The 18,468-nt window shown below is 49.6% G+C and overlaps 6 protein-coding genes across 6 annotated transcripts; 4 read left to right on the plus strand and 2 right to left on the minus strand.

Moving 5' to 3' along the window:
- Nucleotides 1-294: 294 nt before the first annotated feature.
- CGCA056_v010638 (uncharacterized protein) lies at nt 295-786 on the minus strand (the record flags this gene model as incomplete). The annotated part of the gene is made up of 1 exon (XM_037325885.1): nt 295-786. One exon carries the CDS (start codon nt 784-786, stop codon nt 295-297), a length of 492 nt encoding a protein of 163 aa, XP_037175939.1.
- A 1,722-nt stretch (nt 787-2,508) lies between these two features.
- Nucleotides 2,509-3,692, plus strand: EMG1 (Ribosomal RNA small subunit methyltransferase NEP1; the record flags this gene model as incomplete). The annotated part of the gene is made up of 3 exons (XM_037325886.1): nt 2,509-2,548; nt 2,856-3,124; nt 3,216-3,692. The coding sequence occupies 3 exons, from the start codon at nt 2,509-2,511 to the stop codon at nt 3,690-3,692; spliced, it is 786 nt and encodes a 261-aa protein (XP_037175708.1).
- Nucleotides 3,693-8,404: 4,712 nt separating this feature from the next.
- On the plus strand, nt 8,405-10,231 carry CGCA056_v010640 (uncharacterized protein; the record flags this gene model as incomplete). The annotated part of the gene is made up of 1 exon (XM_037325887.1): nt 8,405-10,231. One exon carries the CDS (start codon nt 8,405-8,407, stop codon nt 10,229-10,231), a length of 1,827 nt encoding a protein of 608 aa, XP_037175043.1.
- Nucleotides 10,232-11,369: 1,138 nt separating this feature from the next.
- met-7-1 (Cystathionine gamma-synthase) lies at nt 11,370-13,268 on the plus strand (the record flags this gene model as incomplete). The annotated part of the gene is made up of 3 exons (XM_037325888.1): nt 11,370-11,417; nt 11,478-11,572; nt 11,624-13,268. 3 exons carry the CDS (start codon nt 11,370-11,372, stop codon nt 13,266-13,268), a joined length of 1,788 nt encoding a protein of 595 aa, XP_037175023.1.
- Nucleotides 13,269-13,523: 255 nt separating this feature from the next.
- TRY3 (Transcriptional regulator of form adherence 3) lies at nt 13,524-15,822 on the minus strand (the record flags this gene model as incomplete). Its single annotated transcript, XM_037325889.1, has 7 exons — nt 13,524-13,666; nt 13,755-14,054; nt 14,137-14,886; nt 14,967-15,134; nt 15,198-15,215; nt 15,579-15,644; nt 15,735-15,822. The coding sequence occupies 7 exons, from the start codon at nt 15,820-15,822 to the stop codon at nt 13,524-13,526; spliced, it is 1,533 nt and encodes a 510-aa protein (XP_037175044.1).
- Nucleotides 15,823-16,714: 892 nt separating this feature from the next.
- On the plus strand, nt 16,715-18,453 carry CGCA056_v010643 (DnaJ-like protein subfamily C member 21; the record flags this gene model as incomplete). Its single annotated transcript, XM_037325890.1, has 3 exons — nt 16,715-16,827; nt 16,879-18,280; nt 18,334-18,453. The coding sequence occupies 3 exons, from the start codon at nt 16,715-16,717 to the stop codon at nt 18,451-18,453; spliced, it is 1,635 nt and encodes a 544-aa protein (XP_037175045.1).
- Nucleotides 18,454-18,468: the final 15 nt, after the last annotated feature.

The following is an 18,468-nucleotide window of genomic DNA, read 5'->3' on the forward strand; positions in this document are numbered from 1 at the left end:
TCAGAGTAAATGGTGGGAGTCATTTGACAACTGGGCCTTGTTTTCTGTCCAGCCATATGAGGCCCCTGTCAGCCTACGTTAGGAATGTTACATGAGTTTTGGCACAAAGCAAGCCGCGCACACAGTTTGCAAACCGGGCGCTACATCGCGACATAGGTCAGGCAGATCAATCGCCGAGGTTTCGCAAGATCCGCCTTCTAGAAACACCCTTTTTTTTTTTTTTTTGCAGGATGTTGTACACTGTGTTGTTTCTCTAGTATGAATTCAAAGTATAGCGTTTCGAACAAGCAAACTTCAATCAAGTTCTGGCTGAGGTGCAACTGCGGGCCTCTCTGTGATATCCTGCCTCCTTTCCGCTCGTCTTGCGTCCTTTGTCTCCTTCATTTGCGTACGGGCAGCGAGAAGCTCCTCTATCGTCGGGATGCTCGGGCGGTCTTCGATCGGAGTGCCGTGGGGTGCGATGATACTCTTGACAACGTGGCGCTTTTGGGGAGATCTTCTCCAACCGGGAACGATCGAAACGATGTCGCCTTGCCTCAAGGAGTTGTTGGGATCATGGACGAGGTATTTCTTCGGTTTCGTAAACATCTGGCGACAAGTGGTGATCAGCCATGGCCCATGGGTTTCGGCGAGAAGCATATAGGCATTTACCTTTTGGACCTTTTGATTCCATTGCTGGCCGCCCACGCGTACCTTGACCGTCTTCGACATCCGGCCGGCGGTCACCACAACGCCATGAAGCTCGCGAAAGACTTGGCCCGCGCTTGAGATGGCCGATTTCGACATAGTGAACTTTCAAATGAGTTTATATCAAGGCAGAACTTATGTATGTCGCGTCTGCTTATTTTCGGTTCTGTTGTGACTGGGGACGTTGGAGAAATTGAAGGTTGTTATCTGCCGGGGCTGATTATGGTGCCTCGTTCATCCATTCGAATTGCTGAATTTGACCTACGGTAAATATTGATTGGCTGCGCGGAACAGCTATTACGCCGGCTGTGCTCTAACCTATCTGGGCATCCATCAACCCGGGGCCTGCCCCACGTATGTGTTCCAAGTCAAGCAGGACCCGACACTGCGGGGGGAGCGACGCTAAGATAACCTTAGATTGCACAGCCTTGGCTCTCCCAGCGTTTTGGCCGCCAAATGCAAAAGGGTGCTTGTTATTTAGTTTTTAGAGACAGGCGTTTCTTAACGTGCCCGACTACAGAGGTGGGGGCTCTGAATTTTCTGGAGACGGTGATAACTGCCTTATGAGCAGCCGTCATACTGTCCCGTTCAGTGATACGCCCAGGCAACCGATCCCATCAATTTCGATAGCGCTCTCTCGCCGAGGAAAGAGCTCGCCAGGGTCAGTCAAGACAACGCAAGTCCACAAGACAGATAGTCAAGTCCACAAGACAAATAGTGAGTACTTGCAATTTTTAGGGAGCTACTGGTTCGTCGTCCTGAGTAAAGGCTTGTGGATCTGGGTCCATGTTCTTAAACATCGGGTCAATGATCAATCATGTGAGAGACAGGGAGTATCGTGGATTGAAAAACAGGCCGATTTGTCGAGAACACGCGTACTTCTTACGTGAAGGTTTTTTTTCTACTGTCTCCACAGATAAGAGCTCACCAATGACAGTGTGAAGCTATCACGGTACTGGCAACAGCGGGAGAATAGCAATAACATTCATCTTACGTGTCCCTACACAATGACTGCTGCATTCTCTATTTATTGTTCGAGGCAGACTCGAGATCGTGTTTGGAGAGAACAACGAGACAACAAGAGCAGATACGGCAACGATACAGGGGATAGATATGGCATGAGAGACGGCATGAGGGACTACCAACGCTACCGCGGCACGTAGTTGTCATAACTGGTACCTAGCCCTGGAGAGTTTTGAAATCAAGGGATCTGTTCCCTGGAGGAACCTAGTTGCCTCAGGTGCCAAACTGAGGTGCCAATGTGTGCTGGAGGTGCCTCGATGCTTTCACATACCTTCAAGGTTGCCTAGGTATTGGCTGACCCACCTGGTGTCGCTTATCCAACTATACCTTACGTAAGGTACCTACTGCGCGGCTGCGCCCTACCTAAGGTGGGAACACTGTGAATACTGTGAATGGAGGTAGCTTTTCTTTCTGCCGGGCGGGCAGACTCCTGTGTTGTGCCCCGCCCTCGGGTGCCCTCGTGCCTCCTTGACCAAGGTAAGGTAGGCACTGCATAGTAACGCCGGTCGGCGCGCGCCATGGAACGACGTCGCAAACTTTCGCCCTAGGTGCCCCAACTGTCACGCATATTAAACCTGCATTCCTCGCACCCGTCCCGCACGCTCCGTGACTGATTCTACCTTCCGCCCTCTTCTTTCTGTGTTACAACGCACACTCTGCGACACTCCGTCCCTACTCACCCAAAGTCACGGTAGCCTTACTGTGTGTGTCCTAGCGCAGTTCTGTTTATCTGTCGGTTTGAAACCTCCTTTGCTCCTGCTCCCTGTCTCCATCCCCTCCCTAAGAAAAAAAAAAAAAATGTCTTCACCCGAGGCCCGTGCTGGAGTAAAGCGACCTCGTAAGTTCCGATGCCTTTTCTTCATAAACAACCGTACCTGGTGTTTGCCCGTCTCTTCTCTTCTTCGTATTGCCCGCCTGCCCTCCAGGCAATCTCGTGCAACATCTTGCGCATTTGTTCCGTGGGCCTGATCAAATGTTGCTACCCTCTGAAGTGTTTGCGACCATCAGTAGAAACCAGAGGCAAAGCTTTCCGTGGAAATCGCGCACTGCTTTAGCGGTGATGGCAGACTCATCCTCTCAGGGCAAGACCGCAGCTTGTTCGCTTCATTGTCATCGCATGCCGGCTAATGTATCAATTCTTACAGGCACTCAGTCGCTTCCCCCTCCGGCGCTCCCACAGCTTGTCGCCGAACAGAATGTCCCGATCCCCCCTGCGGACAAGGACTCCCAGCGTTTAATCGTTGTCCTGTCTAATGCCAGCCTCGAGACGTACAAAGCATCCCACGGCGGAACTGGTCGGAATGGCGTCCAAAGGGAGGAGAAGTACTCGCTGCTGAACAGTGACGAGCACATTGGGGTCATGCGCAAGATGAACCGCGATATCAGTGACGCGCGCCCTGACATTACTCACCAGGTTGGACACTACCAGTACACTGCTTTGCATTTCACGCGCCCCAACGCGCTCTACTCATGTCTGCATTCAACATGCTGACCATACTGACCAGTGTCTTCTCACCCTGCTCGACTCGCCTATCAACAAGGCTGGCAAACTTCAGATTTACATCCACACCGCCAAAGGTGTCTTGATTGAGGTGTCGCCCTCGGTTCGCATTCCGCGAACTTTCAAACGCTTTGCTGGTTTGATGGTCCAACTGCTGCACCGTCTGTCTATTCGCTCCACCAACTCGCAGGAGAAGCTCTTGCGTGTCATCCAGAATCCCATCACCGACCACCTGCCTCCCAACTGCCGCAAGGTTACCCTCAGCTTCGAGGCCCCCTTGGTGAAGTGCAGGGACTACATCGATACCTTGGGTCCGAAGGAGAGTGTTTGCGTCTTTGTGGGTGCCATGGCGAAAGGTGCTGATACTTTTGCCGATGGTCTCGTGGACGAGAAGATATCTATCAGCAACTACAGCTTGTCAGCTAGTGTTGCCTGCAGCAAGTTCTGTCACGCCGCCGAGGACTGCTGGGACATTCAGTGATTGCGAGTGCCCCACGCCAATGATTTGCGGCTGGTGAGTGTGTATAGCGGAACGCAAGCTGCTGCTAGACCTAGGCTGAATGCGATGTTGGCCTATGCTGGTACGTTCTTTGGTTCCCCGATCTGCAGGACCCAGCGCCATCCACTCGTACTTCGAAAGCCACGGGCGCAGCAGGAAGAGCACGATACAATATTGTGGTTGGCAGCCGTAGCCTCCGGATCTCGGTTCGCCTGTGCTTGCGCTTCCGCTGTTTCACAACCAAAATCGGGGCATCCATCGACGTTCAACATGCTCTCTTCTTCCATTTGTGTCACGTCAAGTCGACACAGCAACTCCTGCCGTCACGTTCATTGATCCGCGGTTGGTTGCAGGACCTCTTCAGCTGTGGTAATACTTTTTGTTTTCTTGGCCATAGTCATAAGGTGGGGGAGAGGGCAAATTTCAAAAGCCAACGGCAAGCGCCGAGGCAGGCAGAGGGTGACTCCTCGTCGCTGAATTGATAGCTAGAGGGTTTTCGGGCTTGTTAATGGATTATTAAGTACCAAATAAGGATCGCCTCAGTTGCTGTACGTATGGGCATGCAGGCTCTAGTACTACTGAGAGGTCTATCCGATTGAACACAGAATCTCACCAAAGTCTACGACTACCTCAATAAAGCATCTTGGTGATCTCGTGCGGTGGTGCGCCGGAGAAATGGCACATCAGCGCGCGTGTGGCCTTATTTAAATAAGGTGGCCGCGATTGGTCTATAGATGTTTACTGTCGCCTCATGTTGAATAGTAGTAGAATGTCACAATGCTGTCAGGGGCACATTTGAGAGTGGAAGAACGGCGGAATACCCGGGAGGAGGATACCTACTTAATAGGAGTCGGCTATCTAGGGATTCCTAGTGGCATGCCATGGGCGGTAAGAAATCCCCGAGCATTTCCATAAGACTTGAAAGACGGGAGGCTAGGTTGGGCAGCGAAATAAGAGCAGGGATTACGGCCAACCAATGAGCAAAAGAGTGAGGCGGGATGTGAGAGACCTGTCATCTGAGGCGAGAGGCGACAGGGACTCGGAGCCGGTGGTTTGCATCAGGTTCCATTCGGCAGGCGGGCTGGGACTCAGACTCTGCGCAGTGATCCAGAGCGGTGGAGGTTGCGGTGAATTGCAGCTGGAACTGAGGGACTGTCACGCCGATGATTGGGCGTTGAAGCAGGATGGGAAAAGTGCACGTTTCCAACGCGAACGAAATGTGGTGCGGGTGGGATGGCAGTGGGGCAGCGGGGCCTGGTAACCAAGTGGTGGCCAGACACGGCATGACACGATTTCCGTAAGGTATAGGCGGCTTCCATTGGGTTGGGCTTAAGACGCTTTCCTCCGGGTGCTTTCCGCCAGTCTCTCGTACCGTTGAAGGATAATTCTGACAATGGCTTGAGGCATTGCGGTTGCTGTTTCGCTGTCTGGTGGGGCGATCCTACAGCACATCTATCTATGTGTATCTTACCATGTAAGGAACTTACCACACACCCTCCCCCTACCCTGGGGTGTGAGTGGCCTGTATTTATTTAAATTTCTTATATTAGTCTTAGTATAGTACTTCCTTTAACTCTTATAGTTATCCTACTTTTTTTTATATAATCTAAGTAGTTAATAAAGCTTTTAGTAGAGTAGTTTTATAGGTAGTATATTTATTACTCTAAAGAATTATAATAAGATTTTACTCTATTTAATTTATTACTTTCTATTAAATTTTCTTATATATATAGTTTAAAGTTTAAAGTTATAAACTCATTAGTTATAGTTTAGTTTATTTCTAGAAATAAATATTAAAAATAAATATAATAATAATATTTTTAATATTAAGTTTAATAGTATTTGTTGAGAACTTTTATATCTCTAATTATAGTTTTTATATATTTTTAGTAGTTACTAGAAAGTTAGCATATGTAGCGTTTTCTAAATTAAAATTATTATTAAAATTATTAAATTATTAGTTTCCTATTATATTATTTAATAAATATAGGCTGCTGGCCTTATATTGTGAAATTTAACTGGTATTAACTGCGAAAGCTAGACTAGTCCCCTCACCCTCTGCTAACGACCTTAGGGTCATATAACTGTAGTTCAGACTTAGACATTATCTTCGCCTCCACACTCCTCTAACTTCAAACATCATAACAAGCTAAGTTAACTGTCTTCCTCTAGCTGCCTCTATCTCCATTAGTCTCCTCTATCTCTTACGCTATATTCGATCTACGCCTGTTTTCCGTTATCTCCTCTGCTGTTTAGACGTCTACGCTTAGATAACGTCTTCCGCTCTACTACATAGTCTTAACGTAGGAAGAGCCTGACTACCGTTAGCTATACTCTTACTATATTCACTTTTTCTGATTTACTGACGTTTAAGCGCTTAGGCTACTTTAGTTATCTTAAGGAAACTTATAAAGTAATTATAAGTATTAAGATTATTATTAATAGCTTCATCTATTTTTATATTAATCTTAAGGCTATATAACTCTATTATATTGCTCTTATTAGCTGTTTTAAGTAGGTACTTCTAAGTAAATTTAAAGAGAGGTTTCTTTTTAATAAAGAGAAAGTTACTATATTTAAAGCCTTTAATTTTGTTAACATTAGTTTTATAGACTAAATTATTTAGTATAGCTTTATTTAGCTTATATTTAGTTATAATAAGGGGGAAAGATATTATAGTTATTATATACATAGAAGGATATAAAGAATAAGCTTAAAGCTTTATTTAAACAGTTAAATTCCTATACTATAGCTATAAGAACCTTTTTAGCTATATAAAGAGTTATACTATTAAGTTTATACCCCTAAGTATAGGTTTAAGCTATTATTAAGCTCTAGCTATTATAAGTATAATTAGCGTTCTATGTTGTAGAAAACGCTTTTATAACGTTGCGAATAATATTTTTACTAGTACGTTTTACCGCTCTACTACCTGCTTACTTACTCTCTTCTACTAGGGATAAGTTAAGCTGAGCGTTAATAACTAGTTATACTGAGATTTATTTATGCTTTATTAAGATTAGGTATAGGTTAAAGTGCTGCTATTAAGTTTTAGTACTATAAAAAAAAGTATAGAGTGAACTGTAATACCTACTTATATAGGTTAACCAGACTACTAACTGTTAGCACAGGTATAAGCGTATACAGGGGCGTAGTATATGCGCCTATATAGTATAAGGTTATAGATGTGGTAATGTTATGATAAAAGGTAATAATTCTGAGCATTTATGAGCATTTAATTGTATAGATAAGAATAAGGGAACAGATGTATTGTGATGAGTCTGGTTGTTGTTGTTCGCAGGTTGCATCCTCTAGTAGGGAAAAGTGAGGGGAAAGATAACCTGAAACGTAACCTGCTAAACTGCTAATTACATAAGGTGCTTACGTAGCTATACGTATTACATAATCAATATTATAGTTATAAGTTATAATAAATCAAGTATTTTTATATAAGGTTTTATACCTTAAACTTTATTAGTTTATTTTATATAGAATATTAAAGTAAGTTTAGCGTTATTATTATTATTATATTATTATTATTATTATAAAAGAATGTTATATGTTAACACTAACATTATTTAATAAATATTAAATACTAGCTATTCATTTTACTACTACTTTTTTTTTATATAAAATAAAGTTTTTATAACTTTAGTAGGTAAAATAATTATTAAAAAAAGTTATTATATTACATTTATTTTATTTTTATTTCTCTTAAAATCTTTACATTTTGTAGCACTAAGTATAGTATTTCTATATTTATACCTTAGGTTATATCTATTAAGGTTACTTAGTCCTTTCTATATCTGTACCTTGCTATATATTGTACCTTGCTATATATTGTACCTTGCTATATATTGTACCTTGCTATATATTGTACCTTGCTATATATTGTACCTTGCTATATATTGTACCTTGCTATATATTGTACCTTGCTATATATTGTACCTTGCTATATATTGTACCTTGGAACCTACCACACTTGGGCTAGCTTACCTTAGTGCGCCTAGATACGACTACGTGGCTGAGGAGATGGTGCCCTCGACGGCTCCTGGTGGTCTCCGGCAGCATCCCCGGGAAAGGTGGCCGTCTTGGAGTCGGTTGGGTTGGACTGGATGTAGAGACCACTAACTCAGTCAGACCGCGATGCAGCGGAGAGGACTGGCCAGACCCGAACAGCCAGCAGGCTCCATTGGCGGGTAGCATTTGTGCATGGGCACTTGGTGGCCGCATCGACACGGAACCGCCATCACGGACTGACCCGTTTCTAGACTCTTGCCAGGTAAGGCACGTACGCAGAGCAAATGACTGGTGTCTTCTATTTGTTTGTTTCCCTTCCAAACAGTTCCAGATAGGCATCCCAATCGGAAGGCATTCTTCTCTTCGCCTCAGATGCTGGAATGGAAGAGATGCCCCAAAGCAATGAATGCTCGCTCTCAAGATAGTTAAAGCCCATCTTGCCTCTCGGCACCATCTCACGTTTGGCGTCCATGTACACCATCATAACCAAAAGTGCAACAAGCAGCCAGCCATCCTCCAACCCAAACTCCACCCTACCTAGGTAGCCAGGCCAAGCCAAGCCACCAACCCTTTCATCCCCGTCCATACCCCTATCCCCGTCTCCGTCTCCGTCTCCGTCTCCATAAGATCTCATTATTGTTGCCTGCTTCCGTGCCCATCCCCGACAGCCCCAGATGACCCCCTACTTCGATGTCTCCCACCTGCCCTCGTCAGCCTCCTTCTACTCGGCCGTCCTCCAACCCCTCGGCCTCCGCTATATATCCACCGACACTTTGACCGCTGCCAACGCGGACGACGACGACAACGACTCCAAGACGATCATCACCACCCGTCCGAGGTGTGAGCTTGTCAGGCTTCCCGCCGCAGTCACCTACGGTTTTCGTGATCAAACATCATCCCCGCCGACCCCCGTCTTCAAGATCCGCGAGGCCCGCGATTCTTTCGAGCCCCTGAAGAAGTCCCGCGTCGTCTTCTCTGCTCCATCCCCCACCGTTGTCACCGACTTCCACTCCTATACCCTGCGTGCTAACCCTGCTCTCCTGCCCATCTCCCGCCCCGCTGCCATAACCCAAAGTGGCGATACCCACCGCGCCGTTGTCACCGACTTGGACGGTAACACCATGGAAGTTGTATATCAACCCCCTCCCAACTACCCACCCTCCTATGCTGGCTCTACCGTTCGAAAAACCCAATCAACACACGACGAAGTCAGTCGCATCCTCAACTGGAACTACGACGTTGCAAAATCTTCGCCATCACGCTCTGCCGCCGCTGCGCCTGCCAGACCCTCCGCCTCTAGAGCCATGACCTCCCAAGCCGGCCAATACCCTGGCAACGAGCCGTACACACTACTCCGCCGCAGTGTCACCACTTCCATTATCGAAACCTCCCCGTCAGCCAACAATGATTTGGCTTCCTCGCCCGCCAAGTCCGCCGCCCCGAGCAGCAGTTTGCAGACCAGTACCGTCCTCGGAGGTCTCCTGGGCGCGGCTGTCGGAGCTGCCGCCGGCGCCGCCATGACATACACCATGTTAAAGAAGGAACGTGCGCAGGCTCCGAGCCAGGAATTTGACGGTGCTGGTCCCGCTCCGGCCTTCCAGCGCCGTGCTACCTTCCCCGAGCAGTACTCGGATCAGCAGCCCGCACCGCGTTACGTCGAGGTCGAGAGAACTGTCGAGAAGATCCGCTATCCCGAAGCGTACCAGACCCTCCCCGACAACCGTGTCCCGCATCAGTACGCGGCCAAATATAGACAAGCCGGCAGCCGGGCTCGCGAAGACGTCGATGACGATGGCCGAAGTCATACGTCCCGTTATCAACTCGAGAGGGCCAGCACCGTTCACTCTCGTAGTCAGACCGCTGTTCCCAGGGCGGCTCCGCTCATGATCACCGACTACGAGCACCAAAGCAACGCTGGACTTAGCATAGCTGGCAAGTCGGCCGTGCCTCGTACCGTGGTCGACGACGCTGCAACGTATGTCTCGGCCAGAAGTGCCAAATCCCAGTCAACCGTCCGCCCGCCGCCACCCACCGTTGAGACCATTCTAGGGGGCAGGAGTACGGCTCCCAGCCGCGCGCCGACGCAGGCTCCAAGCATTGTTCCAAGCAGAGCCCCCACTCATGCTCCGAGTAGAGCTCCGACTGATGTCCGCAGCCGGGCACCCACGGCTGCTCCCAGTCGGGCCCCTACCATCGCCCCCAGCAGAGCTCCGACCAAAGCACCCAGTCATGCGCCGACATATGTGCCAAGTAAAGCGCCGAGCAGAACGCCTACCAAAGTTCCGGTTCGGGCTCCTCCAACCATTGTTCGAGCCGCCAACCAGCAACAGGTGTTTGGATATCCGCCAGCCACACGAGCACCTACATTCATGCCAGCAGCGCGTGCTCCTGCGCCGGAGAGCCGTGCTGGCAGCAGGTGGGAGGACGATGTCGTCAGTGTCGCTCCGAGTGACAGCATCAGCTGCATTGGTAGCAGAACGAGCAGACGCCAGTATCACTAAAGAAGGCGAGACGAATTGCAAGGCCTGCAAACGCGATGTTACGTGGAAACAATTATTTCGCGTTTACGCGCTAGTCCATACATGTGCGTGGTTCTAGCGAAGGCCTGGTTAAGAACTTCAAGTCGAGACCTATAAACAATTAACAGATGACTCGGCCAACAGCACGAGGACTGGAGGATGAGTCAGAGTGCGTATCTACATATATATGCTAAGTTGGGCGGTGTGGGCACGAGGGCCGCTTACATACGGCCAGGTATCGTTGCATGTAGTAGCATTTGCTGTTCTTTTGTGCGACCACTCATTTACTATTTTATTCCCTCTTGTGCGCAATGAAGGATGGTCAAACATGTGTCTGTTGAGGAGAGGGTGAGGTCTCAATTGTGCCGGTATGGAATGGTCTAGATTGTCCGTGGGCGACGGCCCGGCTGGATTTGAAAAATGGGCCATGGTTGCTTTATATTGTTCCAGTCAATAACTAACTCGCTTTGGTATCAAAGTTGTGCACAGAGAGAGGGCCGCGGTTGTGATGTAGTCTCGGGCATGACGTGCGCCTTGGTGAAGAGCCGCTGCATTCCTTCTCTACAGGCACTTTGCAACTACAATGAGGGGTATTCAAGCGTGTCAAGCTCCGATACTCGGCGCCCCGCAGGTTGCTGACCCTGGATGCCAACAGCGTTACCCAGCTTCCCCCCCTCCAATCCCTGCGGATTTATACGCCTCGAGTCAAGCGCTGGCAAAGTCCGAATTCGCATACGCACAGCAAATTACTACTTTTCTCCAGCCTTTGACTCCGTACTACCTACCACCTATCTCAACGAACACAAGCACGGGTGGGGACACACCGACGACAAATACAGCGTTTGGATACCTGGTTTTTGTCAGTCTCCTCTCTGTCCTAGCGCCGGTGGGGCCCTCTTTCTTCATCGGCCTAATCTTGACCCTGCATTGACTCATTTTATCAGCTTGGCGCGGTCAACTTTTTGCTGGCATCCAGCGCGAACCTCTGTCTCAGCAAGCCCAGTGAGTCGTCGTCTCGGTCAGATATTCATTGCCCGTTGATTCATTGTTACATGCGTTGGGTTCTAACTTCCCGGGCACTGCAGAATAGCAGACAGTAGGGGGCAACCTGCCAGCCAAAATGCCGTCCTTCGAACTAGGCCAGTCTATACCTCCTGACACTGCCCATGTAAGGACAGCTTGTTTCCGACACCTTGCAGATGGGTAAGAATGACTGACGGTTCACTAGGCAGTCAGCGTTCACCTACCAACCTGGGAGGCGAATGTAGGTTATGAAGAGGGCCAGCCATGGGTCGTGAACAAAATGACAACTGGATATCCAAGGTGGGTTTTGTTGCAAGAATACTTCGAAGCCCCGGCTCACCACCCGTGTAGATTTTTCATTCACAAGAGCATAGTGGCACTGGCAGAGGAGCTGGTGTCACAGTATGGCCGAACTGGTCAGCAGGCTATGCTGTTCCCTACTCCCCGCATTGCTAGACGGTGCCTAGACTTTGTCAAGAAGAATTCAGATCCATCCGCCTCTTCCGACGCCACTGTCATTGACTTTGGACTGAATGAGTCCAGAGACGTTTCGCCCCTGTTGCGCTCCTTGTCGCCGACTGTTTCTGCCGTCTTTTACTCTCAGGATGCATTCCCTGTCACCAAGCAGTACTGGCAACACACCGGAGATGGCGTATCAAGTCGCCGAGCCGAGTTTTGCCACGACCTGCTCAGGGAAGGTCTTCTAACCGCCATCGAGAGACCTTCGTCTCCGGTTGGCAAGGCTTGCCGTGGCCCCAGAAGATATCATCGCCCGTCGTCCATAGACGATACGAAACATCCTGCCCTGAAACCAACTTCTTCAGGTGCGCCCGAGGCACAGGAGAGTCTACGTTTTTTGGAAGAGCGTTTCGGACGCAACCTTGACCTCTCCCTCGTCGAGCGTGCAAAGTCTGCCATCAAGCGCAGAATTGCTGGCGCCGTGGCCGCTGATATGGAAGCCAGCATCACTTCGTTGCCTCCCATGGGGAAGAACACTAGAGGCCAGGAAGACCTCCAGGAGGGCGACGTGCACTTGTTTCCCTGTGGCATGAATGCCATCTTCAACGCTCACAGGGCTATGACGCGTGCCAGGGGTAACATGAAGTCCATCAACTTCGGATTTCCTTACGTGGACACCCTGAAAATCCTGCAAAAATTCGGCCCTGGCTGCGTATTCTACGGTCATGCCTCGGAGGAAGATCTAGATGATCTCGAGAAGCGCCTAGGAGATGGGGAACGATTTCTGGCGCTCTTCTGCGAGTTTCCCGGGAACCCTCTTCTGACCTGCCCTAATCTGTCCCGGATTCGAAGTCTTGCGGACAAATACGATTTCGGTGTTGTCGTGGACGAGACCATCGGCAGCTTTGTCAACGTGGATGTTTTACAGTACGCCGACATCGTCGTGAGCAGTCTGACCAAGATTTTTTCAGGTGATTGCAATGTCATGGGTGGTAGTGCCATCTTGAATCCTGGTGGCAGATACTACCAGGCTCTGAAGACTGCCTGGGCTGAAGACTTAGAAGATACGTATTGGCCCGAAGACGTTGTCTTTATGGAGCGGAACAGCAGAGACTTCGCGTCTCGCGTCGAGCGCATAAACACGAACTCAGAAGCCATCTGCGACATCCTCTCAGCCCACCCACTAGTCAAACGTGTCTATTACCCCAAGGTGAACCCGACAAGACCCAATTACGACGTGTGCAAGCTACCCGAGGGGGGTTACGGGGGGCTTCTGTCCGTAACGTTCAAGCAGAAAGAGAATGCCATGGCCTTCTTCGACTCGCTCGAGACAGCAAAGGGACCAAGCCTAGGTACCAATTTCACCCTGACGTCGCCCTACGTGCTTCTGGCGCACTACCAGGAGCTGGACTGGGCGGCCGGTCTGGGCGTTGACCCAGATCTGATCCGCGTGAGCGTCGGCCTGGAGGAAACAGACGAGTTGAAGCACATTTTCGCGCTTGCCCTCCAGGCAGCAGAAGAACAGAAGGTTGTCTAAATTTGACAACCATACCGCAAGGCTACCGGCTTTTAAACAATAACAACAACACCAGCGACATGCTAGAGTCACCGAGTCATACACTGGCCAACCTGGATGAAAATAAGAAGAATTGGGATAAGGAGTCCAAAGTTCGACTTAGTCGCCCAGTTTCGCTACTGAGAACTTATATCAGAATTGTCAAGGGTATCTCTTAGCGAAACCTATAAATCAGTGAATAGTGTAACAGGTCATCCTCCCAAATTCAGCCCATGGTTACATGATGGAGCACTCAGAATGAACGTATTCGGGCCCGTAGTCCTCGATGCCTCGCTCGATTTCATTGGCGCGTTGTTTCTCCTTGGCCTCCTTCGGAAAATACTTGCGCATGTATTTTTCCAGCTGCATGTCCAGATTGTCTACCACATTGTTCCATTAGTACGCAACATACTCAATGCTTGCAACCTTTACTGGAAGTCAGTTTTTGTGAGGGACTATCATTCTCACCTGCGGATGCTTTCATGACTGTGTCAGCTCTGCACAGTGGGCAGTTTTTCTCGTTGCGACGCTGGATCTTGACGATGCACCTGATGCAAAAAACGTGCTGACAGGCCAGCCGAACCGGCCGGTAGGCGATAGAGAAGCAAATCGGGCACAAGTAGTCGCTGATCTGCGGAACGACAGACACCAGGTCGGTCGACATCTGGGCGCATATATCCTTGGCAACGGATCCAGCCAGCAACTTGTCGGAGTGAACTTGGGTCGGAAAAGACTTGGAAACTCCAAGACAAGTCCGCTTATCAAACTCTGCGTCTGTTAGTCTTCCTTTGGCACGGAAGCTAGTGTTGACTGCATAGCAGCGAAGTGAAATATCCAGAAAGCCACGTACTTTTCAGAATCTTATAGATAGCGATCTGATTGATCTCCTGAAACTGCAGATTCTTAAGCAAGACAGCATTCAGACTCATGAAGCGCACTAGAGCCTCCCTGCTCTCGGGGATTTTGAAGGCTTTGGCCAAATTTTGTTTAGTGATCTCCGCCTGAAACCACTGTAATTGTTTTGCGGCAGTCTGACTGTCGCGAGAGCCATGATCCTGTTCATTGGTTGAGAAAAAGACTTGGGCGTCGAGGTACAACTCAAAGATAGCCCGCCACCTCGCGAGATCGCTTTTGGAGAGTCGGCTTGGCTTGGTGAGATGCGACACATCCTGACGAAGGGCAATAATCTCTGTCACCATAGCCTTCTCTTCTCTGGCCTGGAGTGCGTCGAGGTTGCTGACATCGCTCTGGAGTATGTCGAAAAATTCACTGTCAAAGACAAGGGGTACCTCGATGCGCTCATACTTCTCGAAAGGTGCCGGTTGATCCTTGATCGTAGACAGCCTGGCCTCCACGGCAGCAATGGTCACGTCAGACTCAGAGATGAGCGACTCTGATGAAGCCTCTTCCGGCGACTGAGATCCTGAGGATTGCAGCTGATCCATGTCAAAGTCGCCCTCCGAAATAGGAGACTGGAGTGCGGCAATGCGTTGAAGAAGAGCGCGAGACGAAGGGGTCAATGAGGCATCTACTGCATTGCCATTGCACATGTGGACCTCGACAGTCAGCTTGGGTCGTAGCAATTTGGAATTTCCAGCAGCTGAGAAATCGTCAACACATGTTGGTGCGGACGTCTGTTCCAGCGGCGGTTGCAAATGTTGAAAGAGGGTGAGAGCCTACCATTGAGACGGTATTTAGCGGCCAGCGGCGAATCAACAGCAGGGTCGAGGAGTTGACGCAAGGTCTCTGGGTCGAGTCCAAGATCGTTCAACTCGCCAGAAACGCGCTTGAGAACCTTTTTCAGTTGGCTATATGGGACGGCGAGATCAACCCAGTGAGGTGGGAAACCTATGAGGTACTGTCAGCCAGTCTCATTCTTCGGGACATGTATGTACGCGAAGGGGCACGTACCTTCCCGCCTGAGCGTCTCTTTGAAATCATGGGCAAACTTCATGGCTCATCAAATCACTAGTGCAAGTATACGAAAACGACAGTCTTGGCGCCGAATGAAGACATGGCTTTCCCGTGTAAGCGTTGCTGGCCTTGGGTTGTTGGTAGGAAGGCATCGAGAAGATAGACCACGGGTGGTGTTAAGGCGACGATTGCGCTATATAATGAGCAAATAGGCACGTAACGAATTTTTCTTTCTTTGTTCTTCCCCCCGACTTGCTGAGCTTTCGCAGCTGTCACGGGCAGGGACATGGGTGGCGTCAGTGACAGGTGCAAGTACAGGTACGGCGGGTACAGGCCGCTTGGGTAGATGCACCTACGCTGGGGAGTTCCGCTACCTACCCAGGCACTTTCGGTAGGTAAAGAGACGACAGCCCACGTCACCTCCCCGGGGTACCACATGTAGACCTACATGCTGGTTTAGCGCCTGCAATGGTCCGAGTTTGTGGCATTCAGTAATCCGTGGATCCGTTATCGCCAACCGCGCCTCGAACTCACCAACTCCAGAGTCTAGACCATTAAAGACAAGGCTGGGCTTGTACTCCAGTTGGTAACCCTGGATCGGGAAAAGCCACGTTTCAAACATATCCTTGCTTAGCTTCGTAGATACTAGGTAAAAGTTGCAGAAAGGTGAAAACAGCGCTGGAGCCGTATTGAGTGTAGCTAAGAAGGGGGAGCAGCACCGGACGGGTAGAGTAGCCCGGTGGAAGCGGCATAATCTTGCAACTTGTTGACGCCATGCCGTCTTTTCGAGGTTCGAGATCAGAACTATGTTAAGCTGCAACTAGGTATGATTGAGTAAAAAGAAACTGCAGAATTGCCTTCTTCTTCTTTTCGCCAGGAGATGGCGGGATTAAAAAAAAAAGAAAAAAAAAAGAAAAAAACTGCGCAGTGGCCAGTGGTCACAGCGCGACAAGTGGAGCATTAAAGTGCACGGTGCGGTGAAGCCCGCTCACAAGCTCTTTACTAAGACATGTCTCTGTCGCATGGTTATGTTGTATGTGTATCTGATTCGACAGCTAGATAATATGGAGGAACTGCAATGTATGTTTGAAAACTCATAGCTATAGGTGTGTGAAGAGACGAATACTCATATAAGACCCCCCTGGCTGCCTGAAAACTGATTTGTCCACTGCATTGAGTTCGCAGTTGAAATCCCGTGAACTGGACGCTGGATGACTCATCGGGCTCGATTGGCCGCGACATCTCGGGTTGAAGAAAACGAAGTCCTTCTCACCTCAACTCACAACCAAGCCTGCGCCCAACGTTGAGATTCATGGTACCGAGACGGCGTAGGTCTGTATAGTTCGATGATTTCTAAGTCTTGTTTTGGTCCGGCTCATCACGTCGAATTTGGAGGCTGCCTTTCATCGACCATCTTCGCTGGATCGTCTTGTACTCTCCCGATATATCAGGCGTTATAAAATCAAGACTGCCGCTCCCAACTGAAGGCGACAATCACATAGTCGTAACAAGACATGGGCGCTCAACAATCCTCCGGTCGCGACCAAACGGCCGGGACGGCGTCTCAGCCCATAAAAACATGCTACTACGAGCTACTCGCCGTCGAGCGCGATGCCACCGATGACGAGTGCGCCATCCTATTCCAATTCCAAGCCTTCCTTATACTGATTTTCTGTAGGATCAAGAAGGCCTACAGGAAGCGTGCTTTAGAGCTCCACCCAGATCGAAATTATGGCGACGTCGACAATGCCACCCGACGCTTCGCTGAGGTCCAAGCCGCCTACGAGGTTCTTTCCGACCCTCAAGAGCGAGCATGGTATGATTCGCATCGCGAAGCCATTCTGCGTGGTGCCGACCCAGAAGATGCAGATGGGCTCGGGTCCGAGTTCAATAACGTTAAGCTTACCTCCACGGATGATATCTTCTCCTTGATCCGTCGCTTCAATGCCACTGTCCCCTTCACGGACGAACCGTCCGGTTTCTTCGGCATCACAAAGGCAACGTTTGATCACCTACTGGACGAAGAAGTCGCTGCTGGAGAGTATGCGCCCGGAAATATGCCTGATTATCCTACATTTGGCATTTCCGACGATGGATATGAGGATGTCGCCAAGCCCTTTTACGGTGCTTGGGCAAGTTTCTCGACACGAAAGACATTTGCCTGGAAGGACAAGTACAGAGTGTCAGATGCGCCTGATCGTCGTGTACGCCGTCTCATGGAAAAGGAAAACAAGAAGTTACGCGACGAAGCCATTCGCGACTTCAACGATGCCGTAAGATTTCTCGTCACATTTGTACGGAAGCGCGACCCCCGATACCTTCCCAACACCCAGACTGCTGCGGAACGCCAAGAGTCTCTGCGAAATGCCGCAGCTGCTCAGGCAGCTCGCTCGCGTGCCGCCAATCTTGAAAAGCTTTCTGACGCCGTTGTTCCCGACTGGGCCCAGGCTCGGGATGATGCGGACGCCGGTGGTCATTTCCCCGAAAGCGAGGAGGGGGAATCAGAGGTCGAAGTTCTCGAGTGTGTCGTGTGCAACAAGACTTTCAAGAGCGAAAAGTCGTTTGAAGCACATGAGCGGAGCAAAAAGCACCTGAGGGCAGTTCAGCAACTTCGACGTCAAATGAGAGACGAAGATATGGATCTCAACCTCCGAGAAAGCTCCACGGTGCAAATTAAGAAAAGTGAGGCGGAAAACAAGGCAGAGCTCGAGGATCTTCAAAATCTGGAGAGTGACAATGTGCACGAGGTTGATGGGGAGGAGAGTGTGCCGGACGTCACCTTATCGACAGCGAAAGAAGCCGTCGATTCTGACGCTGCTTCGGACTCCCCAGACGATGATGAATATGCTTCCCGCGCCGAAGTAGAGCAGCGGCTTTTCTCCAACGACACGACACTGCGGCAAAGTAGACAAGAGAGCACGTGCAAGCCTGACAGTGACCAAGTTGCCAATCTCATCGGGCCCCTCTCTATTGGTGACGATGGCGACGATCGTCAACAGCCCAAGAAAATTGGAAAGGCCAAGGCTAAACGCGAGAAGAAGGCAGCTCGTGAGGCAGCGGAGGAGTCTCAGGCCGGCGTAGTAAGTTCCGACTTGTCCTTTCCCGCTCTGCATCGTCGCTAATGGACTCAAAGCACACTTGTGGTGTTTGTCAATCAACATTCTCCTCCAAAACGAAACTTTTTACCCACATTCGAGAATTGGACCACGCGACACCGACATCGAAGACTACGGGTAGAAGGAAGAAGCGATAGATTACCTAAATAGGA

This window comes from Colletotrichum aenigma (genome assembly GCF_013390185.1).
Source record: "Colletotrichum aenigma strain Cg56 chromosome Unknown KSG_Cg56_contig07, whole genome shotgun sequence".
Lineage (NCBI taxonomy): Eukaryota > Fungi > Ascomycota > Sordariomycetes > Glomerellales > Glomerellaceae > Colletotrichum > Colletotrichum aenigma.